At 39.5% G+C, this 17711-nt stretch overlaps 1 protein-coding gene and 1 long non-coding RNA gene across 10 annotated transcripts in view; one reads left to right on the top strand and one right to left on the bottom strand.

Annotated features, from left to right (window-relative positions):
* Window positions 1-17711, bottom strand: part of IQSEC1 (IQ motif and Sec7 domain ArfGEF 1) — a 716009-nt gene that overhangs the window by 245780 nt on the left and 452518 nt on the right. For 7 of the 8 annotated variants that reach the window (XM_084635153.1, XM_084635152.1, XM_084635156.1 and 4 more), the window contains one exon: window positions 15360-15404. In XM_084635153.1, the coding sequence (XP_084491279.1) occupies window positions 15360-15404 (45 nt within the window). Of the gene's footprint in view, window positions 1-4949; window positions 5707-15359; window positions 15405-17711 lie in introns of those variants that run through there. The other variant, XM_084635159.1, reaches the window with a different exon arrangement.
* The window catches only part of LOC311524252, a 55169-nt gene that overhangs the window by 10961 nt on the left and 26497 nt on the right, over window positions 1-17711 (top strand). The window lies entirely within an intron of this gene.

The following is a 17711-nucleotide window of genomic DNA, read 5'->3' as shown; positions in this document are numbered from 1 at the left end:
ATACCGTTTTCCCCTTTACCTTACCACTTTCTTTTATAATAAGAATAAATTCGAAAACTTCATTCCATTTGTAATTGTGTAATAGCAACTGCTTACTTTCTGTTAAACAAAAATCAGTTAATACAACTTTCATAGTTCCTTATTGTTTGTGTAATAGCCAAGTTATCTTGCATATCTCTGGCAACTTAACATTGTCCTAGAAATATTAATAACAGTACCTAGGTACAGCCAATAAGTACCAGGGCTCCATAACAACCAATGAAGCATGTTTTTAAACAAAGAATAAAACTGCAGGACAATAACAATCTAGAGCATCTATGCCTTTCTTACAAACTGCGTCTAAACTAAGGCTAGTGATTTCTCTAATGGCCTCAACTGCTACAAGTACTAGACAACAGAGTTGGATAGGGTGAATGTTTTTATGGTAAGTTACATGCTGCCTGTAATTAAGGCCTGATTCAGGAGAGCATCTTTATTTAGGACAACCACTGAAACACCTTAATGGAATTTAAGCACATACTTACATGTGAACACTTCTTCAGGGCTGACCTGAACACAGATGAACTTAAGCATGTGCTTAAGTCTTTCCTGAATCATGGCCTGAAAGAATGTTGTTATAATTCCTAGTTGGAAACATAATTCTAGTTAATCCCTGATTTCTGAACCTGTGGAAGGCCTAAAAGATGTCTCTCTCACCTACCATACAATCCCATATTCATCCACTGGGATGTCTCGAAAGTGAAGCTTGTTAAAAAAGCTCTTGGCTGTTCTGTAACAGGGATTTATGCTTGTTTAAGAAGAAGTAGGCTCAGATATTGTCCATGCAATGGTATTTTTCAGTTCCTTGTTAAATAATTTCACTGTTTAAAAAAATAAACTACAGCGTCAAGCAACTGGACTGGAGTACAGTACATTAAAAGAAGTAAAAAGAAAAGGAGTACCTGTGGCACCTTAGAGACTAACCAATTTATTTGAGCATGAGCTTTCGTGAGTGAGTTTTCAATGAAGTGAGCTGTACCTCATGAAAGCTCATGCTCAAATAAATTGGTTAGTCTCTAAGGTGCCACAAGTACTCCTTTTCTTTTTGCGAATACAGACTAACACGGCTGTTACTCTGAAACCTGTCATTAAAAGAAGTGTGGCTAGTTGATTTTTTATATCTAATTGTCTGGTACTGAGGAGAACTGAGCCTGAATAAAGGTTACAGACCCCACTTTTCTCATAGCCAGTGACAGATTTTCTCACCTTATGCTTTATCTTTAATACAGTGCTAATGGTAACATTTCTCACTTGGGCTATTACACGCCACCTGGTAGATGCACATTATGATGCACCAGAAGAGTGGCTGAACTAAAAGGAATCTTCACTTTCACACTCTACACCTGAAGTAAAGTCACGTGGGTCTGCAATTCATCATTGTAATCATCTGATTAAATAGGACACATTCATCCTCAAATACCCATAAAAAAATCAGGAGTGATTTGTTCATTTTGGGCTATAATCCATCATGGAAGGATATTTACTATGCCTGTGCCCTTTAAATTCAAAGAGTGTTGAAATCTCGCCAATACAACTAAGGGCTATGGCATTGATCATAAATTAGCCAGTATTTTGTCATCAAGAAGAGAGACAGGAAATTTGAGTTTTACAGAAGCGATCATCAGTTAATGGATTAAGTATTTTTCATAAACTTGCTGTGTACAGCAAGCCACTTACTGTGACTCAGACAAAAGCAGTTTATTAGGGCAGGAACACAAAATTACTTGAGGCATCCCTGTCATTACTCAACAGGGAATCATTTTAACTGTTTCTTTTAAATGGAAGACTAAATGTTTTATGCCATGAAAGACACTATGGGTGAAATCCTGGCCTCACTGATGTTAATGGCAAAACTCCTTTGATGTCAACAAAGCCAGGATTTCAGTCAATACTGTATCTTTGGGCAGATGTAAACTAAAAGGGCATCTCTCCACCCACAATGTGATTGATTTAACATACTGTGCCCCTCTGGATATACTGTGCCAAATAAAAAGGATACAAAGAGACTAAGGGCCCAAGTATGCCAGATGAGTGAAATACACCCATCAAAGGGTCAACACGAAGCTTATGCGTTAACTAAGGCCCACATAAACCCACAAATAGGGCTTAAGTGGTGCACCGACCCTGTGCTGGGCCTCTGCACACAGACAGCTTTCACTCTGGGGGAATTGTACCAACAGCTCCATGAGCACAAACGCTCACAGAAGTGAATCTCAAGTCTGCAGTTGAAATACTGGCCAGGGCATTTTCATGAGCACTCATACCAGAAACTTGATTATTTTAATCTCTGTGCTGCGCACAGGCATACACCCAACACCATAGTAGCCTTACAGTATTACATGTGACCCCCTCATCTTGTAACTGACCCTTCATGGAGTCCCTTTGAGGTCAGTGAGATTCCACATAGGTGGAAGAGTTAGTGCTAGCGAATCCTGTTGCAATACCAGGCCAAATAAGAATACTCATCCAGACAGGAAACAGAGACAATACAGTTATGACGTTACTGACCAATAGCAACGAAGTAACACAGCTGGTTACTGAACGTGGAAGAGTAGGCCAGAGTGCTATTAATGTTGCTTAATCATTTTGAATAATGCATAAATGTGAGCAGAAAAATCACACTCTGCTGAGACACGCCACAAACAGAAAAAGAAGACGTTATACTACTTGCTGCAAACCGCTTGCTCAGCTATACTTATGAAAGCGAGATGTGGGTGCCGAGCAGCGTGGCTAAGGGACAAGAGGGACAACGTGCTCTGCAGTACTCTCAAGTGTTGCTGTGAAAAACGTCTTCTGCCAAGGGCACTCCAGTTGCATGGTGGACCAGGCTGAGGATTTGAACCCGCCTCCCCAAGATGCCTCACTGTGTTCTCCTAGGACCACAGATGGTCACTGGGCATGTTAGCCAGGCCCCACACCTAGAGCTCAGGGGAGCACCACCTGTAAGGTCTGTATCCTGTCAAGTCCCTGCCAAGGTTCCTTGAAGTACCCTCTCCCTCCCTCTCCCTTCCCCACAGCCATCAGCACAACATAGACCAGGTGAGAAATAATGCTCCTGCCAAAAGCTCATGTGCTGAGCACTATGTAAGGCAAGTGTTAATCAAGTTTCCATTTTGGGTTACTTAATTTAAATTACAGATATATTCCTTTTTTATAGCCAGCATTTGGCTCTATTCCAAGAACATTTTAAGCTAATTTAAAATCACTAATGAAGAAAAATTTAAAGTGAAAGTGAGGCATATATTTTTAATCAGTACTTTGCATTTTGTCACTCTGTTTTAGTGAGAAATTAAGGTTTTGTTGTTGGCTTTGTTTTTAACCTCTTTTATTTCTACAAAGTGTAAGAAAGTTGTCAGTTTTCCGTGATTTTTTGCCAACGCTCTCCCGTTGGATCTTTCTGGCCATATCTGCCTGGGTGGACCCCTGTGTCCACTTCCGTAGATGCAATTACAGAATCAGGGCCTGAGTTCACACTGGTTTTGGTGACAAACAAATGAATAGTCTTGATGGAAATGAACATAGTAGCCCCATGGCTACTGTTCAGGCCATCTACCGAGAGAAATAAGGCAGCTATGGGGTAGGCAGTTTGTAACACACCTGAGAATTAGCCAGGCACACAAAACATAAAGCTATAGTTGAGATGTATTTGACTATCCACCTCAAAAGAATCTGGCAGTATCTCTATCACATTATGTAGTTTATTAGCATAAAAGGAAGACATCACAATAGGCTGGGGGGAAAGTATTAGGTCAAGTTGTCCCATGCAGGAGAATATAACACGTCCTATTTCATTTGTAGGGACATTAAATCTCCTGAAGCATATGACTAACTTTGGAATCTTTCTACTTAAAACAAAGCTCATGAAAAAACAAACAACAAAAACAGGAGTATAAACAGATCTCCTTCAGGCAAACAGTCACAGCTGAGGATCCTATTGGACAGAATCCTGAATTGTGGGATGGGGGGGAGACCTAATTCCTTGAAAATGATCAGAATAGTTCCCTTCTTCACTGCATGATAAATTCAGCTGCAATTAGCATTTAGTACAAAGCACTTTCTGTGTGCTGATAATAGAAGCTGGCAATACAAAGTGTACAGAAGAAAGACAGAATGCTATTTTAAAGAATCACACCAAATTTGTTAACCATCAAATGAACACCATTTTGGGTTGATTGTGGATCTCCAAAAAGAAAGTTCAGCTGCATAGAGTTTTCCCCATTTAATAACATATCCCAAAGAGTGAGCAATCCGAAGTTTAGATAAAAAACCGCATCAGGGTAAGTTCAGTGTACGCATTAAATGGAATTGCTTATTTTGCTCTTCCATGAATAGGCAAGCTCAACGCATCTGACACCCTTCCCTATTCTTTATGATCACTATTCACTATCAATCATTTAAGCTTTCTGTCAGACCTGCCTGGGAGAAGTGCCATTGCTTTGAATGACTGTGATGTGCATTGATTCTGTTATCAGAAAAGAAACATGAAATGTAGTATTATCAAATATTCCTGCAAGAAAAAGTCTTATCATCATTACATAAAATTCCATTACATCCCAATCTCCTCATGCTATTTAGGGTTCCTAAACTAAACAGCAGCAGCTACTATACCTGAGAATAAAATAACCAGGTAGCACTCAAATTCACGCATTACTTTTGAGTTAATCTGATTTACAGCAAATGTTAACAACAAACACTATCATCTTCTGCATTTGCAGGCACAAAAGGGGTGTCAGCTAATGAAATAATAAGCAGCTTTACAGTATTTGCCACAAGTTCCCATTAATTGCTGCACCACTCCCTTTTTCTCCTGCCTTTCAAGAGTTGAACAGAAGAGGCAAGTAAATGCACTGGTGGCACGATGTGCAGCCATCCAGTTCTGAAAAAGCATTTCAAAGTTAATGTTTTCTTACCTTTTATAGAAACCATGAAGAGGCTGGAGACATAAAAACTGCCAGTAATCCAAGCAGAAGGCCTTCAACTTCAGCATTTTCAAATAGTTCTACTGCAGCAACTGTAGCCTGCAGCTCGTTGGCTATTTTTTTAAACACACAGTACTTTTTAAATTTTGATTTGACTGACTCAAATCCAATTTCCCCCCGCCTTATTGCTGCAGCATAAGTGTTTCTAATTGCTACCCGTGTACGGAGCGACCCATCCACATGGCACAGCACCTGCACTGTTACACTACTTTAATACAAAGAGACAGTAGCACAAAGGCTAGAAATTCATTTACTGTGCTCTTTGAGCCTGATTTCAGTCTATCTTTCCAAATGTCTCCAAACACAATCAATGTAGCTGTTATTACACAGAAATCCAACTTCTCCTTTTTGCTATTTTAGGCCATTCTGAAAGCTCTTTGGACAAACAATTAGTATATATTCCAGTTAGGATTCTTGATGGCCCCCCTGGAAAGCATCCTTGAAGCTCACAGCCCTTAGGAAAATGCAAGCAATTATCCCAATCAATCTGAGAACAACTGCCCTATAATCACAGTAGTGTTAACATCCCATCCTATGGAAACTCCTCAGTTTTCTAGCAGCATACAACTGTTTTAGTCAGCTCCTCTGGTGTGAATCACATCTGTTCCATTGTCTGCCAGCACCTATGAAAAATGTGGGTTTCCTTATGACAGGGGAAAAAATGACAAGCAAAAGTGTGGACCCTCCCCACTCACAAAATAAATTATGCTTATCTTATTCCCAATACACTTAGCCAGTTAGGTCTGTGTGAAGAAAAACTAATCATCTGAACCACATGGTGCACAGTGGGGCAAGCTCCCAGCTATAAAAGCCAGCAAGATAAAGCCTCGCTGAGATAGGCTGATTCCAGTTGCTAGGGCAACAGAAACACATTGATAAAATCTAAAATGGAACCTTGATGACAGCTTTTCATTGGCTTGCAGGGAAATGTCTCTGTAACAAGCAATGCTCAGGCACTCATAGCAACCTCATCAGCTGAGAGTGAATTTGGGGCTGGACTAATGAGCTGAAATGCAAAATAACAGCTAGTTGTCATTTAGTTACAGTGGAAATCCAAACCCATTTTTATTCTGAAGGGAGCACAGAAGCAATTAACAGTGAGCTGCTTTAAGAAAATAAATGTCAAAATTAGTGGCATTTTCTATTAAAATCCCTTGGCTAGAACAGGCATGACAAAAGCAGCTTTCCTTTTCTGCCTTTTTAGAACATCAAACCATTTGGACTCTTATCTTTTAAGAGACACTATGGGGCCCAATTCTGTCACCATTTTTCACTTTGAGTAGTAGCTTACTCTGCAAGCAGTTCCACTGATTTCAATGGAAAAAGACATCATTCGGTGGAAGCAAGGATGGCACAATTGTGCCATATATTTTTTGGGGAAGGGATAGCCAAGTACAATATCTGTAGCAAATGATAGACATTACCAGCAAAAACAAATGCCTTGTTGGAAAGCCAGAGTGTAATCTTGTTTTTTGCATTCAAACTGCTGTGACTTTTACTCTTCTACTAGCTGTGATTTTGGCAGTGGAAATAGGTATATGCAGACTTCTCATTTTGTAGAGTTGTTTGAAAATACATCAATAAGGAGAATCTAGGATACATTTTTCAAAAGTAACAAAGTGACTTAGGAGCCTACATCACACTGAAGTCAAGAAGACTTAGGATCCTAAGTGCCTAAGTCACTTTTGAAAAATATGACCTGTAGCAGTTTAATTTGTCATTGTTGTAAAATGGTTTGATGCTCTAAAATGAAGGTTCTTCTGCTTGTGGCATATCTAATTCCCCAAGTGCCTGGATAATAAACTATATTTAGGGATTCTGTGTTTTGGTTTCTGGTATTACTCAGTCACACTCTCTCTGTTTGCTTACGTTCGTGCCTTCCAGCTTCTAGAAAATTGCTTCATATAGATTTATTTGAAATGTGACTGCATGTATTTCAGTAAGCAATTGTTTTATTAACAATAAAACAAACACAAACATCAAAAATATGTCTTGATACATTTTTCAGAGTAACAGCCGTGTTAGTCTGTCTTCACAGAGCTCACGAAAGCTCATGCTCAAATAAATTGGTTAGTTTCTAAGGTGCCACAAGTACTCCTTTTCTTTTTGCGATGTCTTGATACAGGTATCTATAAAACAGTTTCATGCTGTTGTTTGCATCCTATGTTTCCACACAAATAAATGCACAACCCAGAAATTGGCTGCAGAAAGCATGAAGAAATATGTTGTAATAACTGGGACCTAGAAGACCTACTCCAGTTGTGAGCCTAACTGTGGGAAGATGGATGGAAGTTTATAAAATGGCTCAATTACCTGTAATAACAAAGGGTGCTGGGAAAAGATTATGGAAGTCCAACTTAGACTGTTAGAGAAGTTTGTATAAATTAATAAAAGTGAAAAACAGAAAGACTGAATTAGTCTAAACAAAGGGCTTTACTGATATAATTCCAGGCCTGTGTTGAGACCATACCTGGCAAACAAAGAAAGTGTGGGTGGATGTTAACGGACTAAACTTTGTACGTCAGAAGTTAGGCCTGATTGGTGAACAAGTAGTGGTAGGATGGACTAGTCCATCCGTCACCCCCTTTCTGGGACTCTTAAAAAGAGACTTTTGGGGGTGAGGACATGTGAACCAACTGGGGAATTCTTGGAGGAGCAAGAGGGCTGTTAGGACTCCATCCTGCTTTGCCCCAGGGACTTTTCCCTCTCCCCTGGGGCTCCAAAGATTGCCACAATCAATCATCGGGAAGTCCAGACTTTGGCACACTAGTGGGAATAGCTGGTCATCACCACTGCATCAGCGGAGACTCCAGTCAGGGACACATGAGATCCTGCTTGTCTCCCCTTACCTTGTGTGTTCCTTTCTGTCCCACTATTTTTCCTCCTATCCCCCCTCATTCAGCTTGTCATAAAATCTGATCCTGTGGTCAACTGTACCAATGGCTCCAGCACAGGGAGAGGAAACAGTACAACCAGCTCTAGCCAGTTCTGTCCAGAATAAGAGACACCGGTAAAGGAGAGGGACCAGATGATATCTCAGACCCCTGACCAGGAGAAGAGCCAGAGTCCAGTGCACTGCTGTTGCAGCTGACCTGCCAACCCTCAGCCTCCATCTGACCTGGCCCTGGAATCCTGAGAACGTCAGCAAAAGTCGTATTTCCTCCACTTTTACTATCCTGTCTCTTTCTCCCCCTCATGTCTGTCTGTTGGTCTGTTAAAAACAGGAAGAGTTACCATCCTTCACATCTCAGAACTGAGCAACAACACAAACCCTTTCCTTCCCATCAAGAAGGGTTGCCCAAGTAAGCAGGGGAGACTAATGGATGTCCTTTCTTAAAAAGGGACTTTGATAGGTTTGGTTAAGATTGTTTTGCGTAATCATTCAATTTCAATTTTGAACTGCATTGTAACTCTTCTTCTTTTATGTAACTTAGTTAATAAATTTCTAAACTCTATGCATGGGTTGCTTAGTGGGTTTGCCAGGAAACTAACAAACCAAGGTCTCTATATACCAAACCCTAACCTTGTTTAAAACAGTTTAAGGCTGGACACACTTACAGAGTCATGTTAACACCTTTGACTCTTTGGGTCTTTTATTCCATCTAAATTAATAGAGCAAACCACAAACCTGTGTATAACTTGCAGGAGTCAGTATGAACAGGATGCATGTCTCTTTTAAAGGAACCTTATCATTTTCTCCCCCCGCAGTGTTTATCTCTTATTAGTTGTTTCCCACTGACAGTGAGGTTGGTACTGTAGAAATGATCTCAGAGAAAGTACAGCTGGAGTTGTTTTACTGGTTACCTTTGAAAAGCAGACCCCTATAACAATCCTACATAATATGAAAGCCAAATCTTGTGGTCCTTACTCAAACGATGCTCCCCCGACTTTATTAATCTGGCTATTTTCAAGCAAGGAAATTAAGCAGACATGTTAGAGGAAAATTAAACTTATATTATTTTTTTCCATTCCAGCTTTTGAATTTGAATTAACAAGAACAGCTCCCACATTACATGATAGTTTTACATGAGTACAGGCTCAATTTCAGCACCACTGGGTTTGATACCTAATGGTAATAAGCAAACTCTCCCCTCTGTTTCACTGGTGCTACTTCACTGACTATATCTGAGTTAGATCACTGCAAGGAGTGGGGGTGTTAAGGAGAGGGGAATTTGGCCTTCTGTTGCTAACAGAAACAGAAACTAGAAGAAATTATAAATTTTGTCCAGCTAAAGATAAAATAAATGAAGCAGGGAAAACTATTAAAATTTACTTTTAGTTTTTCCGAAAACTGTAATATTTAGTCTTTTGCTTGAAAAGCTCATAAAACCCACCAAACTCACCCCACAATTTAAACAAAAATTATTCACCTGGATCACAAGAGGGTAATATCTGCCAGACTATTGAGCCAGTAGGACACCATCAAAACATTTGCTCCTGAAATGACACAGCTTTCAGAAAACACTTCTTTTTCCTGCTCACACTGTATGGCAATTTCTTTCTCTGCTAGTGATAACCTTTCCAGAAGAAATTACTGTGTTTCTCCCCTTAATTACATATTTTTAAATCCCCAACTTTCAGTGAGTAAAAGCTACTTGTCTATGAATTTTCTGACAGAAACTAATACTGATTATCCTGTACTGCATGCACGGAAAATGCTAATTAGAACTTTTGTAAAGCAAAACCACTATGTTCTCCACACGCTCTTCATCTTTTCCCCTGGAAAACAAGTAATGAAAAACATTAAGCTTCCTCTCACGCTCAGCCTAGATATAAAACTGGTTCTTTGAAAGAGGCATTTTACTGCTACTTTCTTTGTCTTAGAATTCATAGGCCTAATGAAAATTCGTGTAGCAATTTTTGGATGTGGTGCAGCTTCAGCATTGTAACCCTAAGAGAGCACTGTGCAGCATCTCCATATTCATTTATGCTTTCAGTGTGTGGAGGCAGGTCTGGCAGCAGTGTGCTGAGTGCTTTAACCGGCCCTTCTAAAGTGGCCATTAAAAAGACTGGCAAAGTTGAAAACATACAGTACAAAATCCTCCTTTAGCGATGGTTGTCTTGACAATCTATGGAGTAGTGAGGCTGCACTCAAACATACTACTAGTGAGAGAGATTGCGCTATAAAATAAATACAGCATGAACTTAGAGCTAGCTACACTTGCTTGCATGACAATAGGACAGCCTTGAAAATTGTCATGAAAATTAAGCAATCACTGAACCACACTTTACATGAAAAATGTATGTTACAAATTCGACTGTTTATTTAGGCATCTGAGCGTCTTAAAGCTTAATGATACTTTACTGGCCCAGTAGAATTACCCACTCACCTAGGCAAGTGGGCAAATTCAATTTTGCAAGCCTGCAATAGGAGATCTCTAATTTGCTTAAACCTTGCAGAATTCCAAGAAGCAATATCTACCCTGAATCGCCATTAGCTGTGATTAGCCATTAGAATGCCATTAGCCCTGGTTTAATGTTATGGGGCCAAAGTGTGGCTTGGGAGTAAGAAGGGGCCGTTATAGCATTCACTTTGTTTCACAACCTGTGTGCATCAGCCTTGGATGAGATTGTGGGTGGGGAAACATGGACGACATTCTATGTGGCAGTCTGGGTGTATGCTTTTGGGCTGCTGGCTGTGGAAGGTCCTATGTGGCTACAAAGGTCCTGTGATGATGACTTACAGGCCTAAAGCCACCACAGCTCGAGCCTCAGAGTACACACAGAATTGCTCCTTGAACAAAGTGTGTAAGGATGGATGTTTTTGTGGTTAAGGCACTGGAAGGGGATTCTAGAGGACAGGTTTCTATTCCTGGTTCTGCCAGACTTCTGGAGTGACTGGTGGAAAGTCACTGAAATCTCTCAGAGCCTCACTTCCCCACTGGCATAATGGAATGTAAAAGATAAAGAATATTTCCCTATCTCATGGGATGTTCAGAGGATAATGTCATTGACGTTTGTGAGGTGCCCAAACACTGCAGTGATGTGCACCATAGACAAACGTATAGATTAATGAAGAAACCTCAAATTTTCCTTTGTGTTCAGCATTTCAACAGTACATTGACTCTTGGAATGCTCTAATACCCCAAAACAGATTTCTTTTGTTTTAAACAATTCTGACGTAGGGTATGTGATCCCACAGACACATAATTTAGGTTGACATTATCCTTCATCTTCATTTATTAGGGCTCTGAGGCATCAAATCATTCTGAGCTGAAATAGCAGGAAATTCATTGTGATGGTTTTTGCTCCTGAATATCTTCTCTGTACCCCTATTCTTTAAACTACAAACCACTGGCAGATTGCTTATGATAAAAGGAAACCCTGAGGTCAGTCACAAAATCAAGGCTTGAATGCTTTAATTTTGGAAAGTTTGGCATTATTTCTGGGTAAGACCAGAATTCAGGGTCTGAACTGATCAATAAGTTCAGGGTCTAATGCTAAGACTCAGTTATTAGGAAACCATACCACATCAGATACTGGGTGGAAGACGGCAGGGCCCGCTTCAAAATGTCTGGGTGCATAGGTCAGTTGTTCTGATGCAATATATAGCAGAGGACAACTTATGCAAAATATAATACTTACTGCGAGACAGCATAACAACTTGCATGAAGGCCCCTTCATAATGAACGTGAGCAGAATTATAATGGTAGTAGTGATATTTTAATTATTATGGACCCAAATCTAATCTCAGGTACTGTCATGTAAATCTAGACTAATGTAGTCAAAGGAATTAATCCAATGTAGTCACAGGACACCCTTTGGTATGGAATTTGTATAAGACTAAAACAAAAAATCTAATCAAATGAAGAGTCTGGATCTATTATATTCTGGTGCAACTGAGCTCAGCCCCTGCCCCCTGGTGTCCTATACCAGATACATACAAAATGGAAATGGTACTAGATGTTCTCACAAATGCATGATGCCTGGCATGCAGAGCTAGTCACATCTTCTTGGAAGGCAGATCTGTTATGTTAGTGGTGGGACAAAAGACACCAGGAAGGAAAAGCACATGGACATGCAGACAGCACAGCATCCCTGGAAGAATATTGTGTGTCTGTTGGGAAATTCAGTGAGTTAAAAGAAATCATGTACCAAGTGGTGCAAGTAGATTTTAACTCTTACCAGTATGGTACCGACCCCCTGCCCCTCCTTACAAAATATGTTCCGTGACTAGAGCCCTGCACGGATACAAATTTATACCCGTGAATGCGGATATCCCAGATAGAAATCGGTATCCCCCGAACTGCAGGGCTCTCCCGGGAACTGCAGCGGTGGAAGGAGCAGCATGGGGGGCCGCCACTCGCAGGAGCCAGTGCCCCACGCTGGCAGCTCCTCTGTTGTGGCTGTATCACGCCTAGCCCTGCCCCCAGCCCTTCAACGCAGCTGCATCTCCTGTCTGGGGTCTGTACAGCCCCACTGGAGGACAGGGTTTGGGGCGGGGCTGGGGGCAGTACAGCTGTGCCAGAGAAGCTGCCAGCACGGGGTGCTGGCTTCTGGGAGCGGCAGCCCCACATTCTGCTCCTTTCACCGCTGCGGTTCCCAGGAGAGCCCTGCGGTTCAGCGGATATCAATTTCTATCCGCAGATATATGCAGGTATAAATTTGTATCCACGCAGGTTTCTACAATTCATTCTTGAAAATGTGTCTGGTATGGTGTACCGGCACTAAATGTCTTAATGGTACAGCGCACCTGTCCATACCGGCTCACTTGCACCACTGCATGTACCTTATTTTATGGTCTACCAGTGGTAGATTTGTTTGAGCAAACTGATGAGATGTTGTCCACACCATGTTCAATAACAGAAATCTTTCTTTTGCTTCATCCCATTTTGTGACCAAAGAGCTTTAAGAATCAGCCTCATGGATTATTGTATTAGCACTCCTAAATCAGGCCCTGACCTTATTAATATACACTAGATTTTGCAAGTTATTTCTCCAGTATCATTTAGCCCTTATATAAAATAGCTACCTTAGAGAAACTCCTATTAGATGTGAAACTAACATATCTTTTCCTGATTGCTTTGTTCACTTGGAGCTCTGGAACTGCATTTACTAGTAGTTCAAAAGCAGCAATTAAAAAAAAACACATTGTCATCTTGAAAAAATTATGTGCCCTTGCCTTAGCTTTGAAAAAAAAAATACAAGAAAACAGTGCACTATCTCCATTTGTTTCCCCTCACTTACACCATGAAATGGAGGGGTACATTTACTGGAAAGATGTGGATATATCCATCATTCACCATGCCCTATGTGCTGCCAAATTTTGTTTTGGAGGCAGAGGAGAGGGGAGGATTGCAAAACCTTAGTGACCTTGGTTTGGTTTTGTGAGATCGAAACCTGGCCTTGGTCTTAATTTGTAAGGTTTTGTATAACTCTCCATCTGCATACATGTTCTTTGCAAAGCATACCTGGAATCACTGACAGTTTTGAGACAATAAGACAAATATTCTCATGAAAATCTGTTTACAATAGTTCAGTGAGTGGCTTTATACAGAGTTTGGGTAAAGGGAGACGAGCAGAAAAGGGAAAAGCCCTAAGATCTCCAATCATAACTGTTGCCTTTTTATAGTACCTGGTGATAAAGATACTATAATAGTGCCAGTTGTTATAAGACTATTGACTGGAAATACAAGGACGTAAATCACGGAATGCACACCAGACAGCATCTCTCTGTTAGCAGGTTCAACAAAATAACACTGGGAATTGAGAGTGTAAGTCAAGAAAAACAATGCAAAAAGAATAATATGTTAGCAGTGCTTATTATTTGATTCACGTAATATGAACTTACTATCTTTCATACTCCCACTGGGTAAAGATAATGGACATACTGAATATTAATCATGAGGTCTAGTTTTAAAAAAGGATTTGGGGAAACAGTTTTATAAAACAATTATATAAAAATGTCAATTTATTTGTCTCCCCTGTGCATTTCTAAATGGACCCCAAACTAAAGGACAGATATTTTATTAAGAGTGTTACTGACACTGTTCATAAAGAATTCCTCATTCCTTTTTCAGCTGTTAGATTTTTTTCTCCCTTTCTTCCTTCATTTACTACTCCCTAAATTCTCCTTGTTGTCATCTGCCCAGGGGAAGTAATCCCAAAAGACACAAATTATTGCATTAAACCTGCCCCTTGCACAAAGATTTACTTAATCCAGAACAATGCCTGCTGCAATGATTGTTTCTGGTAACTCGCTCCCAGTGAATGCCACATCACACACCAGCCACATGATGCCCTGAGATAAAATGAGGTTGCAGAGCAATAGGGAAAAGGCAAAACCAGAAACTGTATCTGAGTGATGATACAGACTGGGAAACTGTGTGCAAGCCAATCCATGATTATTTGAATGGCACTGGAGTTAGGGCTGAGTATCACCCAGTGCTCTTATGCCAGCAATGAGGAGAGTGAGGGGACAGTGATGTTTTAGAAAGATTTTACTGTATTTTTTAGGAACCCTGACTCATTTGATCACTTTACTTACAATAATTCACATGCTTTGAAAACAACAGGAGCTTAAATAGCCATGGGGCCCTTTAGTTTGAGTTATTTCAAACAGAATGGACAGCTTTCAATTACTTTCTGGTTCAAATCAGGTTAGGCACAGCAAAACACATGTCCTCTCGCAGACCAACCCAAAAGGCAGGCTTTCTTGAAAACAATCACCAGCTTTTTCTTTTAAGAGAAAGTGATTCTGCCCCAGATTAACCAAACGAAGCGTGCTTCTTTTTTTGATGCATCCTTTAGCATGTAACTGTATGACCAGGGAGCACCAGTGCCCCTTTAATATCGAACATTAATGGTGCCAACATTGTTTCCAGATTAAATACAGTGATCAAAGTAAAATGGAAGGTACTGCAAAGATTTATATGAAAGCACCTTCTGATGTGGTCTTCGTGGAATGCTGAGCAAGGGGGAAACCACAGGAATCCAGATGCAACCATCAGCACCACTCATTAAAAAGTGGTATATAACCAGCACAAAAGGCCAAACCTCCCTTCAACATAGGATGGGGTTTTACAGGCATTAGTGTGTTTTTTTCATATGTGCACACACAGACACATGTGCATGCATGCATGGACACAAACAATGTGTGTAAGAATGCACAATGTTTAATGTTGGAAGCTTTCAAGTACCTCATGTTTGTAGGGAGGGGGAAACTATCCTTTATGTTCTCTGATACTACATGTGAGGTTTGGTAAATAATCAAATCATTCCTTTCCCAGCTTTGTATTAGAAATTAAGATTGTATGCTGTGCGCTTAGTGTTTTGAAATAGAACAGATGCTGAGCTTGCTATTTGTGTTCTATATTTAACCTATATATTAATTAACAGTACCTTAGTGGATCAGTTGAGATGCTGCTTCTTGTTTCCAACGAGCTCCTGAGATAGTAACAAAAGAATAAAGGTACAAAATATTAAAACAATGATTTGACAAAGTATTAAAAACATAAAAGTCATCAAAAGTTTAAAATTATTAGGTTTTTCTTGCCAGGATTATTACTAGTTTTTAATTCACATTTTTATAATGTCAATAACCACGAGCTTTTAAAAAAAATAATTATGAATCTATTTAGAAAAAATAATTGACAGTGATTCTCATGTTTACAATGGTATATGCTGAAGAAATGTTTTAAACATAGTTAGAGAGACAAGGTGGGTGAGGTAATATCTTTATTGGAAGAGTTCTGTGTGAGCTCAAAAGCTTGTCTCTCTCACCAACAGAAGTGGGTCTAATAAAAGATATTACCTCACCCACCTTGTCTTTCTAATATCCTGGGACCAACACAGTTACAACAACACTGCATTAAACATAGTTAGGCACTTTTGTTTTCCTAGGCATATTTGTGGTCAGGTCTCAATGTTTTAAAAACATTGCAAGAGGGCATATGAAATATACAGCAAAAACACTTGAAATTCATACAAATGTACATTTACACAAACTTAAATCTTCTGGCTAACGCTGGATGAAAAAATACCTTTTTGTGGACTTTTCTTCCTGTTTTTGTCAAAATCACTCATGAAAATGTATAGCTTTTTAGGCTAAAAACTGACATGGAAACCAAAACAAATTTTTTGGTGTTTGGAAATCAAAGTGGTTTCAAAAACTGATTTTTTTAAATACCAAATTTTAAAAAAGAACAGAAATAAAATATTTTAACCAAAAACATTTTGGTCTCCAGGTTTTCCTAAGTAAATGAATAAATAGATGAACACATGGAATATATTATCAAAATATATTTTTGTGAATATACTCATTTGCAATGAAAAGCCAGTTTTCTCTGAAAATACTTTTTGATGAAGACATTCCAACCAGCTCTATTTTGGTCTTTTTTCCATCTGTGTTAGAGGTAAAAGAAGAGGAAGCTTTCACACAGCTCCTACTATTGTTTTATGTACTACAGCTGTCAGTATATTTTATTTTACTGAGCATTTCAGAACACTGCCCTCTGTTGTTCAGCCTAGCACTGGAATTGCCAGCAATGAAAATCAGAGCTCATCTAGGCCTCTTTGATATCAGCCGAGCAACTTTGGAATAGAAGGCACTGATATGTACATATGTATAGGCTGGAACTGGGCAAAACCCCTGTCAACTTTAAAAATTACACAAATGAACTGCAGACAATCAAAATGTATGCTCCTCTCAGAACTCCTGACTTCTTCCCATAGAAAATAATCCAAATTCACCAGTCAAATCACATACTTGGTTGTGGAACTTATTCCTGACCTTAACTTCCTTCCACCAACTTGAAAACTTAATGCTGACATTAAGTCTCCCCACATGAGTAAGTCCCATTATCATTAATTGTCACCGTTCTATAGCTGCTCCATGGGGAAGCCCCATTGACTTCAAAGAGAGCTCTGAGCAGAAAGGAACTACAGAATGGACCACAATGCGAGTTAATTGATCATATTAATGGAAGAGCAGAGCTGGGTCTGTGTGGTTTACATGTGCACACTGATGGGAGAGTAGTTCTGTTCATCCCCAATATACCCAACCATGCAAAAATAGAACAGCTGCATACAATAAGGAGACAGGCTAAATTCTTCTATGAGAGCCTCATTAAACTTGACTCTTATACTCTGCTTTCCTGAGTGGATTGCCTGGACAGATGAGAGAGGAGAATTTTGCCCAGAAGGCATCCCTGATTATGTATTTGCTGGCTTTTCTCACATTTGGTCACATTTTTACCATTATTTATTGTTGGAATGATCACTCTTTAAAACACTTGTCAATTGCGTTAGATAACTACATAGCTTTACCTCAGTCTTTGCAATATTCTAGGTCTTCCCTACAAGATAGATACAGGAAAGTTTAAGCTTAGTCTGCTGCAAGTATGGAGGTAACCATAGCCATTTATCAAAGTTAAATGAGTATGTTTTTAAGAGTGACATTTTACATTAACTATTTACCTGGGCTATAGACATGCATAGCACTTACATTTAATCCATTCTAATACACAATTTGATGTTGGCAGAAAAAAGAGAAAGGAAGTCAAATTTTTACAGACTTATTTATCCCAAATATCATAATGACTCCTCCTTCATGAGCAAATATATATTTGAAAATGTTTATTTTATTCTTACCTGCTTATATGCAAATAATTGACACACAGCCAAACTGCTCCAAATAAAATGTTGATGGCCAAGCAATGAGCCTGTGGTCTATGAAGGCTTATGAAAGTAAAG

This window comes from Lepidochelys olivacea, assembly GCF_965140295.1.
Source record: "Lepidochelys olivacea isolate rLepOli2 genome assembly, chromosome: 7".
NCBI classification, from domain to species: Eukaryota; Metazoa; Chordata; order Testudines; family Cheloniidae; genus Lepidochelys; species Lepidochelys olivacea.
Note: the sequence above shows the minus strand (reverse complement) of the source record. Positions and strands in the feature narration are given on the sequence as shown.